Source organism: Lissotriton helveticus, chromosome 1_1 (genome assembly GCF_964261635.1).
Source record: "Lissotriton helveticus chromosome 1_1, aLisHel1.1, whole genome shotgun sequence".
Lineage (NCBI taxonomy): Eukaryota > Metazoa > Chordata > Amphibia > Caudata > Salamandridae > Lissotriton > Lissotriton helveticus.
The window spans coordinates 1,892,685,837-1,892,708,174 of record NC_136057.1 but is presented as its reverse complement, the minus strand read 5'-3'; the positions used below and the strand labels follow the sequence as shown (position 1 = coordinate 1,892,708,174).

The 22,338-nt window shown below is 42.3% G+C and overlaps 1 protein-coding gene across 2 annotated transcripts in view; it reads right to left on the bottom strand.

The window, feature by feature from the left end:
- Positions 1–16,717: 16,717 nt before the first annotated feature.
- Positions 16,718–22,338, bottom strand: part of PTGS2 (prostaglandin-endoperoxide synthase 2) — a 122,613-nt gene continuing 116,992 nt past the window's right edge. For both annotated transcript variants that reach the window (XM_078642562.1, XM_078642553.1), the window contains exons 6-10: positions 21,644–21,727; positions 20,582–20,828; positions 20,020–20,306; positions 19,443–19,590; positions 16,718–18,894 (exon numbers count right to left, since the gene is read on the bottom strand). In XM_078642562.1, coding sequence (XP_078498688.1) covers positions 18,485–18,894; positions 19,443–19,590; positions 20,020–20,306; positions 20,582–20,828; positions 21,644–21,727 — 1,176 coding nt within the window. In that variant the 3' untranslated portion in view covers positions 16,718–18,484. The remainder of the gene's footprint in view (positions 18,895–19,442; positions 19,591–20,019; positions 20,307–20,581; positions 20,829–21,643; positions 21,728–22,338) is intronic.

Below are 22,338 nucleotides of genomic sequence, written 5' to 3'. Positions count from 1 at the left end.
TATTAAGTCCGTCTTCCTTGTTAAAGGCCCCGAGCCGAACGCTGGAGAGGGCCTTTAATAGCCAGTATAGCCCTCTACGGCGGGCTATAAGGCTATATTTAGGTAAACTCTCAAGAAGTAAAACTTTTTGCTTATGCAGATGATGGTTTAATTTATATGTCTAATCCCTCTATGTCCATCGACTAATTTGTGCAAGAGATTACTCATTTTTCCAAGATCTCTGGTTACAAATTATATTTTTCTAAAACTGAAATCCTACCATTAAATTCCTCTTGTTACCATTATATGTTTCATAAGACTAATTTAACATGGTGCCCTCAAAAGATTAAATGTTTAGGAGTTTGGTTGTCTTCCACCATACCTGACACACGTGTTCATAATTTCACCATCCTAAAAGCTAAACTCCTAAAGATATTATCTTCCTGGTCTCCCCTATTTTTATCTTGGTGGAGTAGATTAGATACTATCAAAATGATGATTGTCCCTCATGTTCTGTTTCTACTTTCTATGTTACCTTTTAAAATTCCTAATTATTATTTTTCCCAAATAGACTCCATCTGTATTAAGTTTCTTTGGAATAACAAGCGTGCTCGTATTGCCTTATCAAAATTAATTAGACCAAAAACTGAAGGGGGTGTACGATTTCCTGACTTTAAGCTATATCATACTGCCTTTTTAGTCCGTCAATTTTTTGCTATGTCTAAAGATTACCATGATTCTCCTATACCGAAATGGGTTATTTTTTAATGTTCTTTATTACATGAATTTTCTTTTCGAAATGTGGTTTCTATGTCTAATTGTACCTTTATACCTAAAAACCCTATTCTTAAGTACTCCCACTATTTATTACGCACCCTTTTTAACCAAGGATCTGATTCTATGTTTTATGTTATGGGTTTGTATAGCGCATAGCTGCCCGGCAGGAATTGGGAGGCCACTGACTGAAGGCAGAGCCTAAATCAAAGGGAAAAGGGGAGTTTTAATGGCCTTGCGGAATGCCACGTAGTTGTCCATACTGCGGAAGTACACAGGAAGGGAGTTCCAAAGTCTAGCAGCCAGGGTGCAGAAGGAACATCCTCATGAGCACCCCCTCCTCACCCAGTAAACAACTGCCAGATGCTGGACCATAGATAGAGGTTGGCAAGTGGGTGTATAGAGTAAGAGCAGGTTTGCCAGGATACCTGGAGAGGAGAGATTCATAATTTTTAAGGGGATGCAGAGGGACTTGAACTTGACGCGCCTAGCCACCGGCAACCAATGTAGTCAGCGGATAATGTTAGTCGTGGAACAAGTTCTAGGAAGGCCCAGGAGAGTTCTAGCAGCCACATTTTGAACCCTCTGCAGACGTAGAATTTCAGCTTTGTTGACCCCCCGGTAAAGAGAACTGGCATAGTCTAACCTAGACATGATGGTGGCCTGGATGATGACTTGACGAATGGAAGGATCAAAGAAATCCAGCAGTGGTTTGTGCCCACACAGGAGTCCAAAGCAGGTCCCCGCAACTTTTTTGGTTTGGACCTGGAACTGAGGGTCGAGTCTACCCATACACCCAGACTTTTAACCACCTGTTTGGGGGTGGGTGCACATCCCACAGTCGCCGGCCACCAGCGCTCGCTTCACAGCTCAGACTCTATCCCTACCAGCAAAACCTCAGATTTGCTGGCGTTAAGCTGGAGACAGTTGGCAGTCATCCACTCTGCGACAGCTGCAAGATCGCTCCGGAACTTGAGAGCATCCTGCGTGGCCGCGTCAGAGAGTGCTACTACCAACTGAGTATCATCAGCATATGATACTACTGTTAGCCCTCTGCTCCTGGCCACAGTCGCTAACAGTTGGACATACATATTGAATAGCGTAGGGCTCAACGCTGAGCCCCGTGGACCCCCTTGTATGTATCAGGGAGGCGAAAGGGGGGGGCCGCCACCTAGAAAGGTTCTCTCAGCAAGGAAAGAGGTGAACCATTCCAGGGCTGGGCCCTCGATGCCGGCCTCCTCCAACCATTGCAGCAAGATCTGGTGTGATACCGTGTCGAACACAGCGCTAAGATCTAATAAGATCAGCACCGAAGTGCATCCGGCATCAAAGGCTAGCCTCAGATGTTAGGTCACAGCTAGGAGAGCAGACTACGTGCTGTGACCCGGGTGGAAACCATTCTGAGAAGCGTCAAGCATGCTGTTGTTTTCCAGGAATCCTGTCAGAATGGAATTTATGTAAGCCTCAGCGATCTTGGACACCCACGGTAGGAGAGAAATGGGGAGCAAATTCTCTAGTTTGGTGGTATCCAATGTAGGTTTCTTTAACAGAGGGAACACCCTGGCTTGTTTCCAAGCCCTAGGAACGACCGCCATGGACAGGGACATGTTAATCAACTGACACAGAGGTGTAAGGAGCAAAGGCATGGATTAAAAAAATTGCTCAGGCTTAAGTGGATCTGCTGGAGAACCAGATTTAATTCTACTACATAACGTATGCAACTCATCCTTAGAGATCGAAGGAAGACAGCGAGAGTGCGGGTGGAGAGGGGTCTATGAACAGGAGACCTGAACTCATTGAGGTGAGGGGGAAGGTCCTGTAGATGTTCTCTACCTTCTTGATAAAGAAAGTGGCAAGAGCCTCACATTGCTGGTCAGACAAAATCAAAGGCGCTGTAGATAACCCTGCCAATTTAAGATCTTTAAGTATAAAAAATACTTTTAGAGGGATTGCTGCTACTCCTGATTTCGTCCGCAAAGTAGGCTGCCCTTTCATTCTGGATGGCCCTTTGGTAGTTCTCGATGGCTGCCTGATAATGCCCCTTCAGCACCGGATCATAATACCATCTCCATTCCCGTTCCAACCTTTTGTACGCTTTCCGCATAGTAGCTAGCTTACTGTTATACCATGGACTGGGTTTACTATTGCGACTCTTAGACCACTTAGCAGGGATAAGTGCGTCAAGTGTCTGCCGAATCAAGTCAGATAGAGCTTTATCGGCTGCATCGAGGTCATCAGGCATGCTGAGGGTGTGCATAGAGTGGAGGGCATGGAATTGATCAATGTTCAGTTTGTACCAAGGACGCTTGAAGCATGACTTCTGAACCACCCTGCGAGAGGGCTCTAACCCGAGAGTGTCATGGGTATCAAATATTGATCAGACCAACTCATCAGGATAGGAGTATTAACTGTGAGGGCAGGAAGATTAGAAAAAACTGGGTCAAGCAAGTGGCCTGCAGAATGGGTGCAGCCTAGGACCAGTTGAGCCAGCTGACAAGCAGCAACATCTGCTAAGAAACTGCCCCTATCTACGTCATGTGGACTATCCAAATGCAGATTCAAGTCACCAATAGTACTAAAATTGGCAGATCTCATAGCCAAAGAGCTAATTACATCAGTGAGTGCTACCATGAACTCTTTAGATGGCCCCGGCGGGCGCTAGACCAGTAACCCAGACATAGTGTAACTGGCGATAAAGGAGATCCCAAAACGTGCGCACTCACAACCAACCAAGACCTCTTTTGCAAAGGTGCAGGTGTAGCAAGATTTAAAAATAACTGCGACACCGCCACCTCTTGTCTCTCTGTTGAGAGTCACAATGCTGAAGCCCTGGGGAAGCGCCAAACCTGGCTCAGCCACCATCTCAGCTGAAAGCCAGGTCTCTGTTAAAAAGAGAATGTCAGGAGATTCGTCCTGCAGCAGGTCGTGCACCTCAGCAGAATGCTTTGCTAAGGAACGGCATTGAAAGCTAAGGAGTTTAATAATATTCCTGGAAAAGAAGGGGGCAATAGGAGAAGATGTGATAGCCCAGGAATTAAAGCTGCATCTTTTACCGCAGAACAGACCCTCCAGCATATTACATGGAGTGTGATCGCAAAGACTGACCAGTTTGCTGATAGCCTGAAGGTCTCCACAAGAGTAGATTTGCTTACCACCAGCTGACCCGGCAGCATGTCTGGCATCCGGCGACGTTCAGGCGTGGATGGGCACAGACGGGCTTGTGATAGGTGCACCTTCGGTGCACTAGCAGCGCGTCCGCGGTGGCATCTTGTTTAAATGAGGGAGAGCAGCAAAACTAGACCACCCCCCCCGGCCCCGGAAGTGAGTCACCAGCAAGGCAAGAAAGAAAGCAAGTGTACGCACGCCAAACAAACGGCACGCAGCCGCGGTGGAATGGGACAAATACCGAAGCACACAGCAGGTAGGAAGCGTACTAGTGCAAATAGAATTGAAAGTGCAGCAAAATTCAGCAAACAGCAATAAAAACAAGTGACGGCAAGACACACGCTGCCTCACAAATAGCCGCTGCACGTCCGCGTGGCATCTTGCTTAAATGGGGGTGAGCGGCAAAACTAGACTGCCCCCTCGGCCCCGGAAGTGAGTCACGAGCAAGGCAGGGCAAAGAAAGCAAGTGTACGCCCTCCACACAAACGGCACACAGCCGCGGTGGAACGGCTCAAGTACTGAAGCAGACAGCAGGTAGGAAGTGTACTAGTAAAAATAGAATTAAAAGTGCTGCGAAAGTCAGCAAACAGCAATATAAACAAGTGAAGGCAAAACACTCGCAGCCTCACCAATAGCCGCTGCGTGTCCGCGGTGGCATCTTGCTTAAATGGGGGAGAGCGGTAAAACTAGACCGCCCCCTCCAGCCTTGGAAGTGAGTCACCAGCAAGGTAGGGCAAAGAAAGCAGGTGTACGCCCTCCACAGAAATGGCATGTAGCCACGGTGGAACGGGGCAAGTACCAAAGCACACAGTAGGTTGGAAGCTTACTAGTGCAAATAGAATTAAAAGTGTGGTGAAAGTCAGCAAACAGCAATAAAAACAAGTGAACGCAAGACACATGCAGCTGTACCAATAGCTGCCAATCCTTTCTTGCATCCTCTACTTGGTATAATACATGTATTAAATTTCGCCACAAGTCATTTTACTTCAAACATCGGAAGGAAAAGGGTATTTTTGTTGTTCATCTTCTGACTTCCCATAATTCTATTTTATCCGTCCCACAATTGCAGGAGAAGTATGGCCGTCCTGATTCTTGTCTCCAACAATGCAATCGATTAATTCCTGTACTTCATACTTATTTATTAAACAACATATTTACACCTGATGTTACACCATGTATTCCTATGACACCTTTGCATGATCTCCATACTGACTCCACCCCTAAAGCCTCCTTTATTTATAAATCTCTCTCTTCCCCTCTCACTATAAGAAATAAATCACCTACTGAACTATTATGGGAGATAGATTTATCTCAATCATTATCTATCCAACAATGGGATTTATTGTGGAGTAAATTATTTAAAACTTCTAAAGCTGCCAATATTGCCCAATCTTTATTTGTTATCTATAATAGAGCTGCAATTAACCATTTTTTCCTTCATAAAATTGACTCATCTGTCGCCTCCTCCTGCTGGTCATGTCTTGAATCTGATGGTACATTGAGTCACCTCTTTTATCATTGTCCTAAAGTTATTGTATTTTGGAAAAGTATTTGGGCAAAATGTTTATTGATTTTCTCTTGTAATATTCCACTTTTTTTCCAAAATGTTTTTTCGGTATGTTGTCTGCTGACTTTGTTAACCTATCTCCAAAACCTGTTATATTTGATCTATTTATTATTCTTGCTTTTAAAATTATTTTATCATGTTGGAAAGATAATTCTAAGTTATCTATTATGGCTTGGTGGAACCTTATGCGATGAACATAAAATATCTACTGTGTCTTCTTCTTTATCTCGGAAAATCAAATCTGACTTACTTTGGCTCCCTTTTTACTACCTTCTTATCCTCACACTCATCACCTCCCTAAGTTATATCTCTTTTACTTTCTTTCTCCTTTCCTCTTCTCTCTTCCCTTTTGTAAAAAAAAATGTATACACTGCATAATTATCCTGTCATGTTTTTTATTCTGTTTATTACTACACCGAGAATCCATATTCCTATGTTGGTAAGTAAAGTTCTGGTTTAACTGGATCCATCAATGTTATGAATTGTTAATGAGGCATATTTCCCTTATTTTCTGTAATGCTTACCATTTATTATCTTCAATAAAAGTACTTAACTAAAAAAATTACAAATAAAGTGAACTTCAAAAACTATTTTCCCCTTTCAACCTTTTTACTGGCAAAAAAGCACTTTTTAACAGACACCCCAAAGTCCACCCCATAGACACACACAAGCCCATTGGTCAACCTTGTAACCAGCTGAATGCTTAATTTGTGACGCTAGTGGGCACTGGCACGGATTTTTAGGTACCAGGACTAATTTTTCATCATCAAAGTCTGACCCAAAGCGAGAGAGAAAAGCATAAAGGAAAAGAAGGAGGAAAGGGAGAAAACATGAATGAAACAAAACCAGAAAGAGTGAGACACGGAAAACAGGAAGTGTAGGGTCGTGGAAGAAAGGAGCTTTAGGTGGAATCAAGAAGAGATAGTCTTGGGGCTCGGCAATCATGGCGCTCAGAAGCGTTGGTAGAGGTGCCTATGAAATACTTTTTACAAATTAAGCACTGAACCAACCTGTCTAATATTTTCAATGCATACTTTTTAATTTTCTTTAGTGGTTCTTTCCTTACCAAGTATCAACAATATTCTAAACTTTCATTTTTTTCTGGACAAAAAATGAGAATGAGATTGCTTGAAAGGATAAACATAATAGCTCCACACCCACAGCACACAATACTGCCTCCGGAGTGTCTACGCACTTCACAAAGTTTTTAACAATGCTATCATTACAGATGTAATGCTCATCCCATTGAGAACAAAAGCCTAAAGTCTGAATCAGATATGCTGAGATTTAAACGTGTCTTGTAGCTTACATAAATAGCTCTTCAGTAAACAGTGACGGAGCATAGATTTTCAGCACTCCAGGCATAATAAAACTTTACCTCCCTGTGCATGTTCTCTACACCGAAAAAAAGTCATTTTGTGCCCTTATGCGCTAATTTGGAACCACCACTAGGTGTCATGGTTTGGATGTTGCATTGCTGTATGTTGTATTATGGAATCATGGATTCTGATAGCAAACACATTGTCCCTCTCCCTCTACCCACCAGCAGTTGGCAGTGTAAATCCTGCTGGCTTGTTTGAGACCTAGAGCGTTTGGGTCCAACTCCCCAGTTACCAGTGGGTTCAGAAGCTTCCAAATTATTTTTCGTCCTCCCATCACCTTCCCACTCTCCTAAAATGTGTATATTTCTGTTGAAGTTCCATACTTCCACAGGACCAATATCAGATGTTCCTTTCCTCGGTTGTTGTGGAGCGCCACTCAGAAATAGTTGACATTGTTCACAGAGGCCAACTTCCTAAGCTGGTCTTAAATGGTGTAAATACACTTGGTTGTTCAGTATCAGAAATGTTGATTTTGGTCCCCTATATGGTGGGTCCCATGTCAACAGAAAACAATGCAACAGTGTACCATTTAATTTTTGCTTTCCATGACATGTTTTGCAGTTTATCTTTTTATAATGTATCAGCGAAAAACCCTGCCTGCCAGTGGGTTGACTTGGTGGTATCTGTAAGGAGTAAGGCGACAGATAGCTGTATAGGAATACCACTTTGATGGCCTGGGCATGGTTTGGAAACAGTTGGACTTACTATGGGCGTATCCAGTTGTGGGCATGTTTCTCAAGAGTTCATGAGTTGCTGACTCCTGACCCCATTGGTGGTACACTATTTGGATCATAAAGGCATGAGGTCACCCGAGTTATCAAAGAGCCTTAATCTCATAGGGTGACAGGATGCAATTAGTCATCATGTGATTGCAATGGTATGTATATGCTAGACAGTGGGTACAACTGTGATCTGTGTTGGCTGGGGCACTTAACATCTCAAAATTGTAGAAGGCTAGTTGGCCTTGATCATCGGAGAGGGATTTCTGCAGGAGTCTGAATATGTACAAGTGACAACCTCCATTGGTAGGAATCATCAATAAATGTGCGTGTGTGTATCTTGTAAGGGTATATTTGCTTTTTTGCTGTGATAGTTGTGCATTATCATGCATGAAGACAAGAAAGCATACGCCTTATACAAGCACTGATAAAGCGCCAGTTAAGGGAACTTTGTTTGTTTACGGGCAGGAACACCACGCAGAAGAAGAGAACATAGTACACACCCAAATTCAATACAGTTAGCTACATATTGTTAGGGCACCATACATTGTGCCATTCCAGGTTCAAACTGAACTGTTCCCTATTTTCTAATTCCACTTTTTTTGGGGGGAGGGGGCAGGAGTCACCATATAGTACAAATGTACAACTGTTAAAAAATCCATCACACCATTGAGCGTTACCCTATGATGTGAAAGGGATCTCAGGGTGATGTTATAACAAGCAGATAGCAATGCTAAGGCACTCCACATGTTTCCAAGATGGCCACTCAATTACAGCCTAAAACTCTCAGGGCCAGATGTGGGTAATTAGTATTTATCGATTCGTAAATACCGAATATTACCGATTCGGTATTTACAAATCGGTAAATGCTATGTAGGTATTTTTACCGAATTATTTAACGAATCTGTAACATTGGATAATTACCGAATCTGTATTTACCGATTTGGTAATTGCCATTGATTCCTATGGGCCTTGAAGCCCGTAGGAACCAATGGCAATTACCGAATCGGTAAATACAGATTCTGTAAAATTACCGAATTGACAAGGGGGACAGGGTGTCACTTTGACACCCTGCTGCATCCCTGATTCAGGCTTGTGTGCCATGTGGCACACATACATGCCCTAAGGCATGTCACAGGTGTACATGCACAGATGTGCATGTACACAGGAATTTGTTATTTACCATCAAATAGTATTTGATGGTAAAGAACAAATTCTTAAGGGCCTGTGAGACTGTTTTCAGTGCCATCTACATCCCACATTACCGATTCTGTAAATTTACCGATTCGGTAATTTACACAATCGGTAAATTTACCGATTCGGTAAATTTACAGATTCGGTAATTTTTAGGCCCCCTACATCTGAAACTACAAATACCGGTCGGTAACGGCCGAAATCGGCCGTTACCGACCGGTATCTGGCCACCTACATCTGGCCCTCAGTCCTTAAAATTATCAGTGAATATACCATGAAAATCCTAGTAAGGAGATATTTTTGGTGGCCACAAAAATGACTACAGTTACTAAAGTGAATTACATAGTAGCTATATCTGGCAATCATGAAGCACGTTGCATAGTTGCTCACAATGGTATGTGGTCAGTACCAAGGTACACGGGGATGTAAGAGCGACATAACGTCCAATGGAGCACTAGTACTTTTTTATTCTTTGTGCATTTTATGAAATCTTTATGTACTGTTGGCTAAACCCCCCAATAATATTCTAGATTGATTATTTAATTTGCTCCTTATATGTTTATGTAAGAGTTTTAAAGATAAGGCATTTCGATTTATTTATTTTTTAGATTGTATAGTCGTAACCTATTGTTGAAATGTAAATAGTGTCCATATTTTAATTTGGTTTTTAGATGTCATATTTCTGCTGTTATAAGATTGGTAAATAACAGATGTTAGTGCTATCCAATATAGTAGTACTCAATTTACCAAACTCAGTAATGGACGTTTGAGTCTGATTTTTGGTTATGGAGTCTTCTTGACAGCATTCCGGTTACAGTTCTTATAGCTTTTGCTGAAGAACAATTAAGATGGCGTGGCTGGCTGACTGATATCACAACTTACATGCCAATATTTCAGAACTCCAGTCATTGATACCTGGAGCAAAGATCAGGGAGCTTTTTCCAGACACAGGGGTCTATTACGATGGCGGGCAGACATTAACGGTCAACGGGACCGACTGCAAGAGGTGCGGCGGTCCCGCTGTGCCCATCAGGATGCGACCGCCACCATGGCGGTCGCATCCTGTATATTTAACATTGTGGAGGGCGGTGTTGTATTCAGCACCCACCACAATGTTAAACTGGCATGTTGTGCATTTGCATGCACAACATGACAGGCACCGCGCGGTGTCTGCCACGTTGTGCAGGCAAATGTAGGGGGTACCATAGGTACCCCTGATGTGCCCCCCACTCCTCCAACTGTGATCATCGCATGCCTTTCTGTGGCGGCAGGCTGCTACCCGCCTGCATTATAATATGGATGGCAGTGCCTTGCAGACACCATCACCATATCAGGCCCCTTTCCCGTCCGGTCACCTGTGTGACCGGTGGAAAACCGGTGGACGGTCTTTCCGTCCACTGGGGTTCCCCCCCGACATCCTAATATGGCGGGGCGATCTGCCCGACATTAAAATAGACCCCAAAATAAGGAAATAAGATTTCGCCCAAAAAAAGGAAATAGGGTGATGCCCACAATAACAGCAAGAGTTGAGAAATACCTGTTACACTTTAGAATTCTTCGAGGTTAGTGTTCTCATCGTCCAGGCTATTTGTCTATTGAAATGTAGAGAATGGAAGCACTTAGGGCCAGATGTAGGTAATTTTAATTTACCACCTCTTAAATACCGATTCATACCGAATCGGTATTTAAGAGGTGGTAAAATAGAGGGGGGGAGATGTAGGTATTTCAGGGTCGGTAAATACCGAATCGTTAAGATTCGGTATTTACCGACTCTGTAAATACCGATTCGGTATTGCCCATTGAGTCCTATGGGCCTTGCAGCCCATAGGAATCAATGGGCAATACCGATTCTGTAATTACAGAATCTGTAAATACCGATTTTTGCAAGGGTGCAGGGGGTGTCACTTTGACACCCTCTGGCACCCCAAAAATAGGCATGTGCGCCATGTGGCACACAGACATGCCCTAAGGGCATGTCTGTGTGTCACATGTCACAGGTGTGCATGCACACCTGGATTCGGTATTTTACCACCCAATTGGATTGGGTGTTAAAATACCGAATCTGAAAGGCCTGCGGCATTCAAACATGTGCTACCTACATATGCTTTTACAGACTCTGTATTTTTACCGAGTCTGTATTTACCGATTCGGTAATTTTACCGAATCTGTAAATACAGATTCGGTAAAATACCGATTCTGTAAAGCATGCTCCTACATCTCAAAATCCAATTACCGGTCGGTAACGGCCGAATTCGGCCGTTACCGACCGGTAATTGGCCACCTACATCTGGCTATTAATGTTTTCATTTTTAGAATACACATATTCCTGCATCCTAACAGTGTTGGCATAAGGTCTTCTGACACTAAGTGGCGGACACTGCTGATCGTGTCCCATTGTGATCAATATGTTTAACATGGGCTTTACGACAGTGCAAAATATTTTACAAAACATTTGTGGTACACCTAAACCAACTGGTATCGAGACACTTGGCAAATCTCATATTCTTTTGGGGCATCAAAAAGACAACGCTTCAACCTTTCCTTAAAGACCTGAGATTTAGTGTATTGCCATTAACATACCACTTAAATCTCCTTATCCAGTGTTTTGGACCACTGTTATGGAATTATCTAAAAACAATTGCGATGCCTCAGTACTAAATTCTGCATTTGATAGGAATCGTTTCATTGTTTTAGAGAGACATGGGGTCATACCAAACACCCCCTCCCCCATGACACCAGCCAAGTGCCATGGTTCTAGTTTCTCATAATATTTTTATGGGGTCCAATAAAACACTCTGGTGTATTTGTGGCTGTCAACTGGTTGTCAAAGACATGACCAGTCTAAGTTAGTTAGTCGATGTGTGACCTTTTCGAAAGCAAAGATAACCATAGTTTGGCCATGGGCTTAGAAACAGGCTTGCACTGTACTTTAACACTTTGCCAATCAGCAAAATAGACCAAACAGCAGAGGCGGGAGAAATAATTGATGCACATGGGTATTAAATTATTTTGATGGTTGCTAGGCATTGCTTTCAAAACAGATGCGTAACCATAAACATAAACAATTCACACTTGGTTTATTAGAAAGCTACATAAATTAACTATTGTTTAAGCTGTAATTAATCATTCTGCCGGTCAAACCCTTCAGGGCATCAGAGCACTTTAAATGTCAGGCCTTGACAGAATAATTTCGCGTTGCTGGCCTTCTGCCTGATAGACAATATCTGGGTGTATGATTATTACAATGTGGGGTGTGGCACCCTCCTAGTGCAGAGGAGAGACAGGGGAGGGGCAACACGTCATGGAACACGTACAAGAAAAAGCACCTAAACACCTTGGCACACAAAGCGATAATCCAAAAATACACAACAGGTGAGATTCCCCGCCTTTTACCCAAGCCAGCTCCTGCCAGCTCTATATTAGTTCTCCACACCCAAGTGCATTTTAAGCCCAGCAGGGAAGGTGTTTCCTTAAACCCCAATAAATATTAATCCAATCGCACACACAAGATTGGTCTCAATGAGATGTGAGTTCCTCCAACCTCAACAAATCATACAAACTGTTTTGGTTCACAACCCCAAGAAAGTCCGAGTCTCTAGTTAACCCACAATCAACCATTAAACCTGTTGCCACTTATTATCACAATATATTATGGATCTGCTGGTTCCTTCTAATTACTCCACCCTTTACCCTGCTACAGAGGGTACAACTAGGAGTAGAGTTCTGATGATCTACTATATCTCTGCTCCTTGATTTGGGCTCTAGCTCACTTAACTCCACAAATTCCACAAATGAACTCAAGCCCTCTCCCACCAAACTGACCAGAATGCACATTTTTTACCACCCTCCATTTGATATCAACTCCTTTCTTACCTGTCAGTCTGCACAACTGTTAGTCTGGCAGTCAGGACTGACATAATTTAAAACCACACATAAAATATTTATTTTTGTATTTATCCACATTAAAAATAAATGTTTTTCTGTCTGTCTTTGTTTGTAAACATCAATTAAAACGAAAAACAGGGAGCCTTGGGCATGGTATCACAAATCTACAGGGAAAGTGATCACATGTAGGAAGTCTGCATCATGGTAAAATCAATAACTAGCAATAAAATAACACTCAGATGTCTGAATGCACTTTGCATCTCTGTGCATCTAAGGACAACCTGAAATACCTCAGTATGGCTTCAAAGTGATTCAAAAAGATATATATTCAAATCCTTATCTATTAAATCTCAACTTGAATCGTTCAATAATAGATCTAAAAACTATCTGAGATTGTTAAATCTGTCACAAATATAATCATCAGAACCATCTGATCCATGGAATCAAACCTCTCTTCCTAGAGCAAGATCTCCAGAATGTAACTCAGGTGCTGGTACTGGTGCGACTCGATGATGGCAATGCCATTCTCTCTGGCATCCCAAAAACTCACTTCGCTACACTCATAGCTTTCTCACATGCTCCAACAAATCTGATCTCAGGGTCTGGTTGCTCTGACCACAACACTCCTGGACTGTTCCCATTTTGCGGACTCCATGAAAAGGACAGAGCAACTTGCATGTCTAATGCACAAATTGATACATTCATATCAAGCTCGCTGTTTGACAAGCAAGCTGAAGATTTCAGGTGGGTCGCGCCAACTTTGGAGATCAGAGTCTACTCTACAAAACCAGTCTTCAACAAAAAATGTACCTGCACTACCATCTCTCCATCCATATTTAAACAAAAGCTAAAACTATTTCTTCTGGATCAAGACTTTGCCTCATCCACTATCTAACCTATTGTCTCTGCTTTTTATGTGTCCTCTGGATTTCAGGGGATAAGTTGCAGAGTTGGTGTATGGATCATCGTGTGATCTCAGTATTCAGCGTCCTTCCATTTCTATCCCCGGTGAAGATTTAAAAAAAAGGACTAATCTGCTCTCTCTGGCTCTCAAGACGGGGACAGCGTAGGAGGTGGAAAGGAATCCCAGTCCTCTAAAATAAGTGCTGCTGCTGCTCACTGGCAGCCAAGGTCACAAATGAACCACTGGTTGGGATATCCCAGGTTGCTTGCACCCAAGTACAAGCATAGACAGCACAATCAGTGTTGAGTGCAATACTAACATTCATCTCAGTCAAGTGGGATCACTCTGTGCCTCATTCCAGTCCCCTCTTTTTTAGCTCATCTGTGCCATTGGAAAGAGCCATACGCAAATCAGACTTGACCTCTCCCTACAAGGGCATGCCAGTTCCTGTTTGAGTGTAGGCCCCATTAGCGAGGTACTGCTGGCAAGCGCTATTGGAATTCCAGAAGAACCAGCCAAGGTGCCCACTCCTGGCTTGCTCACACGACTATAGCTAGAGGGTCACACAAAGCAATAAGGGGTGGGGGAATTGGGCTAGGAGAAAACATGTGTTTTGCAGCTGGCACATCTTGTCACAAGGGCATCTCTCTGACAGGTGCTGAAGATAATGTTCAGGATGGTGGAAACTGTACACAGAGTTGTAACATAAGTAACAAACTTATTGTGTATCTAACAGGTAAATTAGCACGGTCATAGAGGAAGTCATTTTACCATTCACCAAGGGGTGGGGAGTATTGGTAACAATGTTTAGCACTTGGACTGCCCCTCATGGCTCAGAAGTGACCCTAAGCACTGCATGTATAGTTTTGCATTCTAATATATAGCCAATGGCTCATTAGCCTACTCTGCGTAATTCCCATGATTCCCTCAGGTCTGAACTGTAATGCGGAATGGAGTCCTCTGAATCTAATGTGTGAACTACTGCAGCTACAAGAGTGTGACTGGTGTCCTTAGTGTTACATAAGGGATTTACTGTGCTATGCTGTACTGGCCTATGTATATAAACCCTGATAAACTTGAGTCCCATCATGCATCAAGCTTGGGAGCCATTCTGGACCCAACCCTCGACTTCAAGAGACTTACTTGAACAGCAAAACAAATGTTGGGTGAAATGCTTGAAATAAGCTCGGCCAACAGTAATCCCTATGGGCTACATTTCAGTCCATTTGTACCTCATCTAGGCCATTATCGACAGGCTACGCCCAGATGTCAGCACCAGGGTCACCGTGCAATAGGATTCAAGCTGCTCCGCACGGAGGAGGTCCGACAAGCTAGAAACGGGTCTGTGGTGACGTTTTCCTGTTTGGAGTGGAGCTGATTTGGCAGTTTGGCTGGCCTTTTCATTTTGGAGCAGGACCAAATCCTACATGCATATGGCCAGTCCCTGTCTGGGGTTGCACATTGGGCAAAACAAACAGAAATACGGACAAAGTAAGTGCCAGTGGCTGATCATGATAATTTTTTGGCATCTACTAAATAAAAGAGGTCACATTTTTAGAAATGTTTGGGCCGATTCAGAGTTTGGTTAACTCATTCACAAATGCCCATCTTAATACAAGTTCCATCGGATATAATACATGTTTAATAAGGCAGATGGGATATCTGTCACATTCATAATGGAGTAACCAGTCTGCCAAACACTAAATCAGTAACTGTTTTTTACTCTGAATAATCGGACGTGTCGGTCCTGAAGAGTCGTCACGAACTAGATGTCAGACTATGACAGATTAGATCAATTCTTACTATTAAAAAGTTGATCTGCTGTCCTGATATTATGACTTTAAGCTTCAACTCCGCTTCCAGCACTTATTTGGGCTTTTTGTTAATCACGTTATGTGATAAGTATGACATGCTGGGCTACATAATCATTACATCTTGAAAGAATCCTTGGAAACCAATGTCTGATATCACGTTATGTACGCACGTTCCTCTTGGAATATCGGATTTGACATGGATTTATTTCCAGGATCAAATATATGGCCTTATTAACTCATATGTATCCTGTGGATTACATTGGATCCATAAATGCAGATCCTGAGTGATATGGGCAGCTTTGGTCTTTGCTGAATGCCATGCACGCACAAGGGTTATGAGAGAACTGAAAGCTTATCTAGTACAGTCATGCAAGCCTTAGAGATCAGTTGGGAAATCCAAACCTAACTTTGACAAACATTGGCACCTCATGGATCATGGGACAGCCTTGAACTTCAGTGCAAGTATTTATATAGGTACTGGAGTTAAATAGGGTGCTTACATTTTGAAGGCCTTGCAAGTCATTTGGAGCATTCTGATCACTACTGCGGCAACCTTTGGCGTCCTGGTCATCGTAGGGGCGCAGTGAAGTTCACCAACAACCACATAGACCCAAAGGTTCATATAAGAGCCCTGAACTTTGCTGCAAGACCTACACAGACTGTGGTTCAAATGTTACGGTGACAGCCATGCATGCTGTATGCCCAATAAGCACCCTAACCTTTTGTCACTTTACTACTTATGCCATGCCAACATTGTTCAGCGGGAAAGGCTTAAACTCAATTTGGAGTTCAATAGAAGACATGGATAAATGTCATGTTCTAATGGCAGCCATTCTAGTATTAAATACTAGAGCAAATATTTGAATTTTGGACTACATGCCCCATTAGATATTTTGGTTTGGCAGCCTTTGGGACGGCGGAAAGAGTGAACATCCACTTATCTGGATTCACAGGGCCATTCTGAATCAACTAAAACAAGGTCTTCAGCCTTGATCCAAATGAACAAAGCTGTATCTGGATAACCATTGTTTATATAATGGAGTCTCAAAGATTACCTGTAGGTGTATTCCAAAGAGATATCCTGAAAACTTGCCTCCCCCGGAGAATCCCAGAGGGACCCATATCTCTAAGAGTTTATTGTATTTAAAGTTCATGTTCTTATGCTGCACTTTGACACTGCTGGGTAAAAAGCACTGCCTATCAGAAAAGATGACAGATTAAGGTAGAGAGGATACAAACACCAGTTATATTACCTAGAGAATTACATGATTGGCATGGATTATCAATCAAGTATCACACTAACGTTCATAGGAAAAATCATTTCCCACACATAGTTTCCCAAAAAATATTTATTTTAAAGCCACGATTTCTTTTAAAACATTTCATAAATAAAAATATACTTTAAACAATGTCATGTTTCAACAAAAATACTATACATTATTTAAATATCATTTATACAGAAAGGCAATAAAGTGTAAATTTTTTACTTATTTCCCCACACAACAAAACGAAGTGTCTCAGAAACGTGAAAGGGGAATAAAAAGAAGTTTTCACTTAATAAAAATAACAGACAAATGTTTCCCTTTTGACAAGACCATCTATTATGTACCGCTCACACGGTTTAAATAATCCAGATTCTGAACACCAAAATTCAGAGCACTCTTCCAGTTTATTTAAAAAAATATTATATATATCAGTCATACTTCCAACGACTGACCTATTGTGTATTTACAGTACATATATTTATGGTGGATATTGTTGGAATGCTTAGCAGTCAATATCACAAACAAGGAATCAATAAAGTGATCTTAGTGAGCTGCCCTCCAGTAATGTTGGAGAGAGAACAAAAATAATCAGTGCACAAAGCTTTCATGTAACCCAATAAACTAAAGATTGTGAGTGCATGGGGTGTCTACTGTGCCATTCTAGCCCTGGGGTGAGACAGCAGCTGTTAAAATGACTGCCGATTTGAAGGTTGAGGTAAGGAATGTTGCCTCAAGGCAAAGGGATCTGTCCATGTTTGTAATTCTTACCCGGCCTGCAACAACGAACGAACCCTGCAAAGAAACTAAGGACTGGCTTCTGTTCCTATGGGATATTCAATATTGGCAGTAAAAAGCATCTATGCTGAACTAATATCAATTCACAAAGTAACAGAGTTGAACCATGTTATGCTAAGGTAATACAATGTATTTCCTGTCTCCTCAAGCAAACAGGGTGTGGAATGTAGAAGTGTTTTATTGGACCTACAATTCCCTAAAAGAGCAAAAGGTCTTTAACATTTTCTCCGTGAAATATTAAAAAAATACTACTATTAAAAAAAATTCTACTGTATCTGGTAGTGCAAGAATATTTCAAAGGCAGCAAAATTAAAAAGTTCTCTTTCCAGGATAGACACCCATGTTTCCCCCATCTTATATGTACTTAAGAAAAAAATACAAAATATTAATTTAACATTAGTGTTCTGTCAAGGTAGAGGATTGTCTAAAAATAACGGTTTCACAGGTTCTTCCACTAGACCATAGCTCTTGGCCCACAAACTATAATCAGCGACACATTTGTTTTTTTTATGATTGACACATCATCCATTACAACAAAATGTCTAGAAGTTCAGTCTCGGGTCTCTCTTGAGTTCTATCTCCACAGAGTGGGCTTCATTGAATGATGTTCCTGTGGCGTTTGGGCCAAACCAATCACTTTTGGCTCCTGAAATGCGCAAAATGGTTGCATGAACTTCTCCCATGGTACCCACAGGACATACATTTTCCAGTGTACTCCATGAAAGACACATTCCAGCCTGCATTGCCAACGACCTCCACATGTTCAAGACCTTTTGAGAACGTCTCTTCTATTCCACGTATGTTCTTTTTAAACAACTTTATTTCCTCTCTTAAATATGGTCTTGACCTATGAAGGTCATTCCCAATGTCAAACAATTGTGCAAATTCTTCAGTGCAGCCCACACTGTATTTTGAGATACCATCTTCTGTTACAGAAGGTACTTCGGAGTCAATATAGAAAATTCTAACATTAAATATGATGAGAAATAAATAACATAACTTAAGGGCGGGTCATAAATAAATAAATAGGAATGGACAGTTCTACAGTTCCGATGAGCGTTCTTTCAGTAGTAGCGTTGGGTTGACATCGTCCAGCGCGGAGTTTGAGGAGCTGGCGTTGATGGTAGTCCTTTCTGTGGGTTTAGAGTTCAAGACTTGGAAGGCGGTGAAGGGACAGTCCTTCACCGTGTTGCAGACAAGTCTCTGTAGTGACGCAGTGTTGACGATATCGAACCCCACTTTGCCGCCAAAAGTGCTGGGCTTCCAGTACTCGGGGGAGCAGATGGGATTCCCCATGAGTCCTTTCAGAGAGAAGGGAGCACCCATCTCAACCATGGTCTCCCCAAAGATGGAGTCAGTGCGCGGTTTCTCAATAAGCAGGCCCGGATACAATTCCATAGAGTCAATGTCGCCGTACAGGGCCTCCAGCTCAGCAGCCATTTCCTTCTCCCCTGTAATGACAGCATAACAGCTCATAAGAAACAGGTCACAGACAAGTATTTGCACAATATTTGTTCATATCTAAGACAGCTCAGAAGAGGAGTCATCTACATGAGAGAAAAACAACGATAGAGGTTCAGTGGCTAATGTTAAATGTAGGCATTAACAAATTTACAGAAACATCCTAACTGCTTCATGTTCCAGTCAGCTTTGGTCAAAGCGGATATGCTTTGGGATAATGCGAGAGTCAAGAAATACAATCAAAACCTTGTGGCCAGTGTGAATGACAGAAATAACACCATGATTTTTAGGCAAAAGATTAGATTTTCTGGAGAAAGTAAATCAGTGGTTGAAGTTACTTCTATGATGCCACTGGAAGAGCAAACGACACTATGGTGTTTCCATAGCACACTACCCTCTCCCCTCTTCTATAAGACAATCTCTAACTTGGCCACATCAGAAATGGTTCCTCCAGTTATTTGTGCCATATCCCACTAAGTTGGTGTAAGAGTATGGGTCGGTCCACTGAAGATTGCACTACTGAGGTGCTGCTGCTTACCTGTAAGCTCTTCAAAGGACTGATACGGCTTCAGCATGAAGTGCTTGCGATACTGGTTCATGGACTGGTACTTCATCTGCCGGCTTTGCTCAATGGAAGCGACTGCCACTCTCTGGACTGCAACAGGAACATTCCTACCCCCTGCCACCTACGGGAGAGCACGCAAGTTAACAGATTGTAATGATGCCAACAATGCTTCAGTGATATTTAGGTCACATCTAAATCAGGAAAGGTGCCAATGTAAGCCAAGGATAGTCAGGCACATGCAAGATGAGATGATAGACTATGTAAACTAGTTCCAATCAATTACATGCAGATTTACTTTAATTAGATGCCCTCAAAACCTGGCATGGATCCAGTCTTCTTGGATCCAAGTTTGACATCTAAAACTCATCTAAGTGGCAATGAGCATAGCCAAGTCAGTCCTCCAAGCACAGATATAAACAAAGGACTGCCTACCCTACTAGACCTCAACTGACTATAAGATGTTTGAAGTCTGTCAATTGTAAAGTGACTTGCCATACAGTTACATGCCAATTTCTAAGTCAAGGAAGCAAAAAATGTAGCTGTGTCTTACCCTGCCAGCAACTTGTCGGGAGAAGGACTCCACCATGTGCGATATGCCGTGCTCCACCATGACAGAGTTATTGTACATGAACTGCTTGTAGGTGTACTCCTGGTCGTGGATGAGGAAGGTGTCTGGCAGCAGTGGGTGCCAGTGGTATAAGGTGTTGAACTCAGCAGCGATACGGTTCTGGTACTGGAAGTGCTGGTTGAACAGCAGCTCCGGGTCGAACTTCAGTTTGAAGTGATAACCACTCAGGTGCTGCACGTAATCCTCAATCACTATCTTGATCGTCTCACCTGTAATGAAAACAAGCAAATGTCTAGTTAACAATGGAAAAAACTGATCAAGTTGGCTAAAAAACAGGAAGGTGGGATACTGGATGGTGGTCATTTAGAAGTGATCAGTTAGACTTTCCTCACTGAGTTACTGTGAACAGTCCCTCCCTTAGGACAGGTCATAGTAGCCTCAACAACTGAGCAGCCACCAGAATGCTAGGACCACAGTAGTTAGAGGAAGAAAAGGAAGGAATAAAGTGACAATTTAATAAGCTTTGAAAATCATCTTTACTCACCAATGAGAATGAGCCTAGTGGTCTGGAAGAGGCGCTCGTCATCCCAATCTGGGTGCTCCTGCCTGAGGACATCGCAGACCCGGTTGTGTTCTCGAAGCCAGATGGTAGCATACATCATCAACCCTGGCACCAACCCAAAGACCTCCTGCCCCACAGCGAAGCGCAGGTTCTCAGGCACGTGTGGCGGGTAAATCATCTCCACCTGACTCTCCTGCACCGTCGGAGGATACATTTCCCCATCGATCATCTGCAAAAATTGAGAAAAATATGCAGCTTGTCAAACATAAATGTACTTCAAAAATTAATCAACCCCTGAAGAACATAAAAGTCTTTCTGAAGTCACATCCCATTGTTTTTTTGTAGCGGCTCATTTTTTTGTGTGCATTTTTAGTAGATATGTTATTACATGCAAAGGATTGGAAACAACTTTGTTTGTTGCAAACACTTGTTACATCATATTCTTTTACAATAAGTAACTCCTGTACATTGCTTCACATCCGCTGCAAAAATATAGAATTCCATAATGGAATATAATGTTGTAAATAACTCTCTGCACAAACAACCCATCTCTTTCACAAATTTCCCATCAGCTGCATAGTTATATCAGTCAAACATCATTAGTTTACGCTAAAACAAAATCGTTGGTTCAAGAAAAAAAACAAAATGTTTAATTGAGCCTTGTTGGTTACTGATTTAGATTATCCCCTTCAAGTACAGCTGCACATTCCAAATTGACACTCTTGTACATAGACTGCTTATCCAATGCATACGCCTTTTCTCTTGCATACTGAGGTTATTGCATAAACTGTTTTCTTTAACACAAGTACCTATTCCCTTGCATAGGCAGCTTATCTATTTCATAGACACCTCATACATAAAGCACTCATTACTTATCCAAACAGTACATCTCCATAAACAGCTCATCTTTTGCATACACCCTAACCCTTGCAATTAACACATGTGATCGCTTGCACAACATGCTACTGAAAAAAGGACTTCCTCAGAATACACAATAAGAAACATCTTTGTAAAGGCGTGTTAGTCCAGTTGGGGGGGGCATACCTGGTATTTCAGCTTGCCGTCCTTCATCAGTCTTAACTTCATCTGCCTGTCCAGACTCTCTCCATAGACGTGACTTAGATCTACCTGTTGAAATAAAGAGGCAGGTTAAGAGACTGGTGCCAAGGGAGTGGAGGTGTACGTATTAACATGTAGCATATGTGGTAAATGCTTCAAGATCTCAGCCACCTCCCCCCTCAACTATGGTATGGAGTTCGATCTCAGCCACCTCCCCCCTCAACCTATGGCATGGTGTTCTATATGTGCATACAGGTAAACGAGAACCCTACTTTGTTAAGTGGGTGACTTAAGTTTCCTCGGACTCCATTATACAAGCGTTTATTTTTTTAGAGCGCTGCTATCTACCGGGGTGATAATCCTATTTCTCAGGGGCTCGGATCCATGATATATTTTCAAGATATCCACAAATGGTAGAGTCACATATGGTAATCCTACATCAAAATAATTTGCGTAGTCAGTGGTTATGCTGGATGCACACTGTTTTACTTTACACCTACGGGTGTCAGGAACACACATAGGAGGAATCACAGGAGATGAATGTCCTCTGAAGTGTTTGGAAACTCATGCTGCCCACTTTCTTCCCTTTGGAAAACATGATCATAACGAATGCACTGAGTGTGGTAAGTGATTGCCATCATCAAGAGCACAGTGTCCTGCTCAGTAGGATCAAATCTATT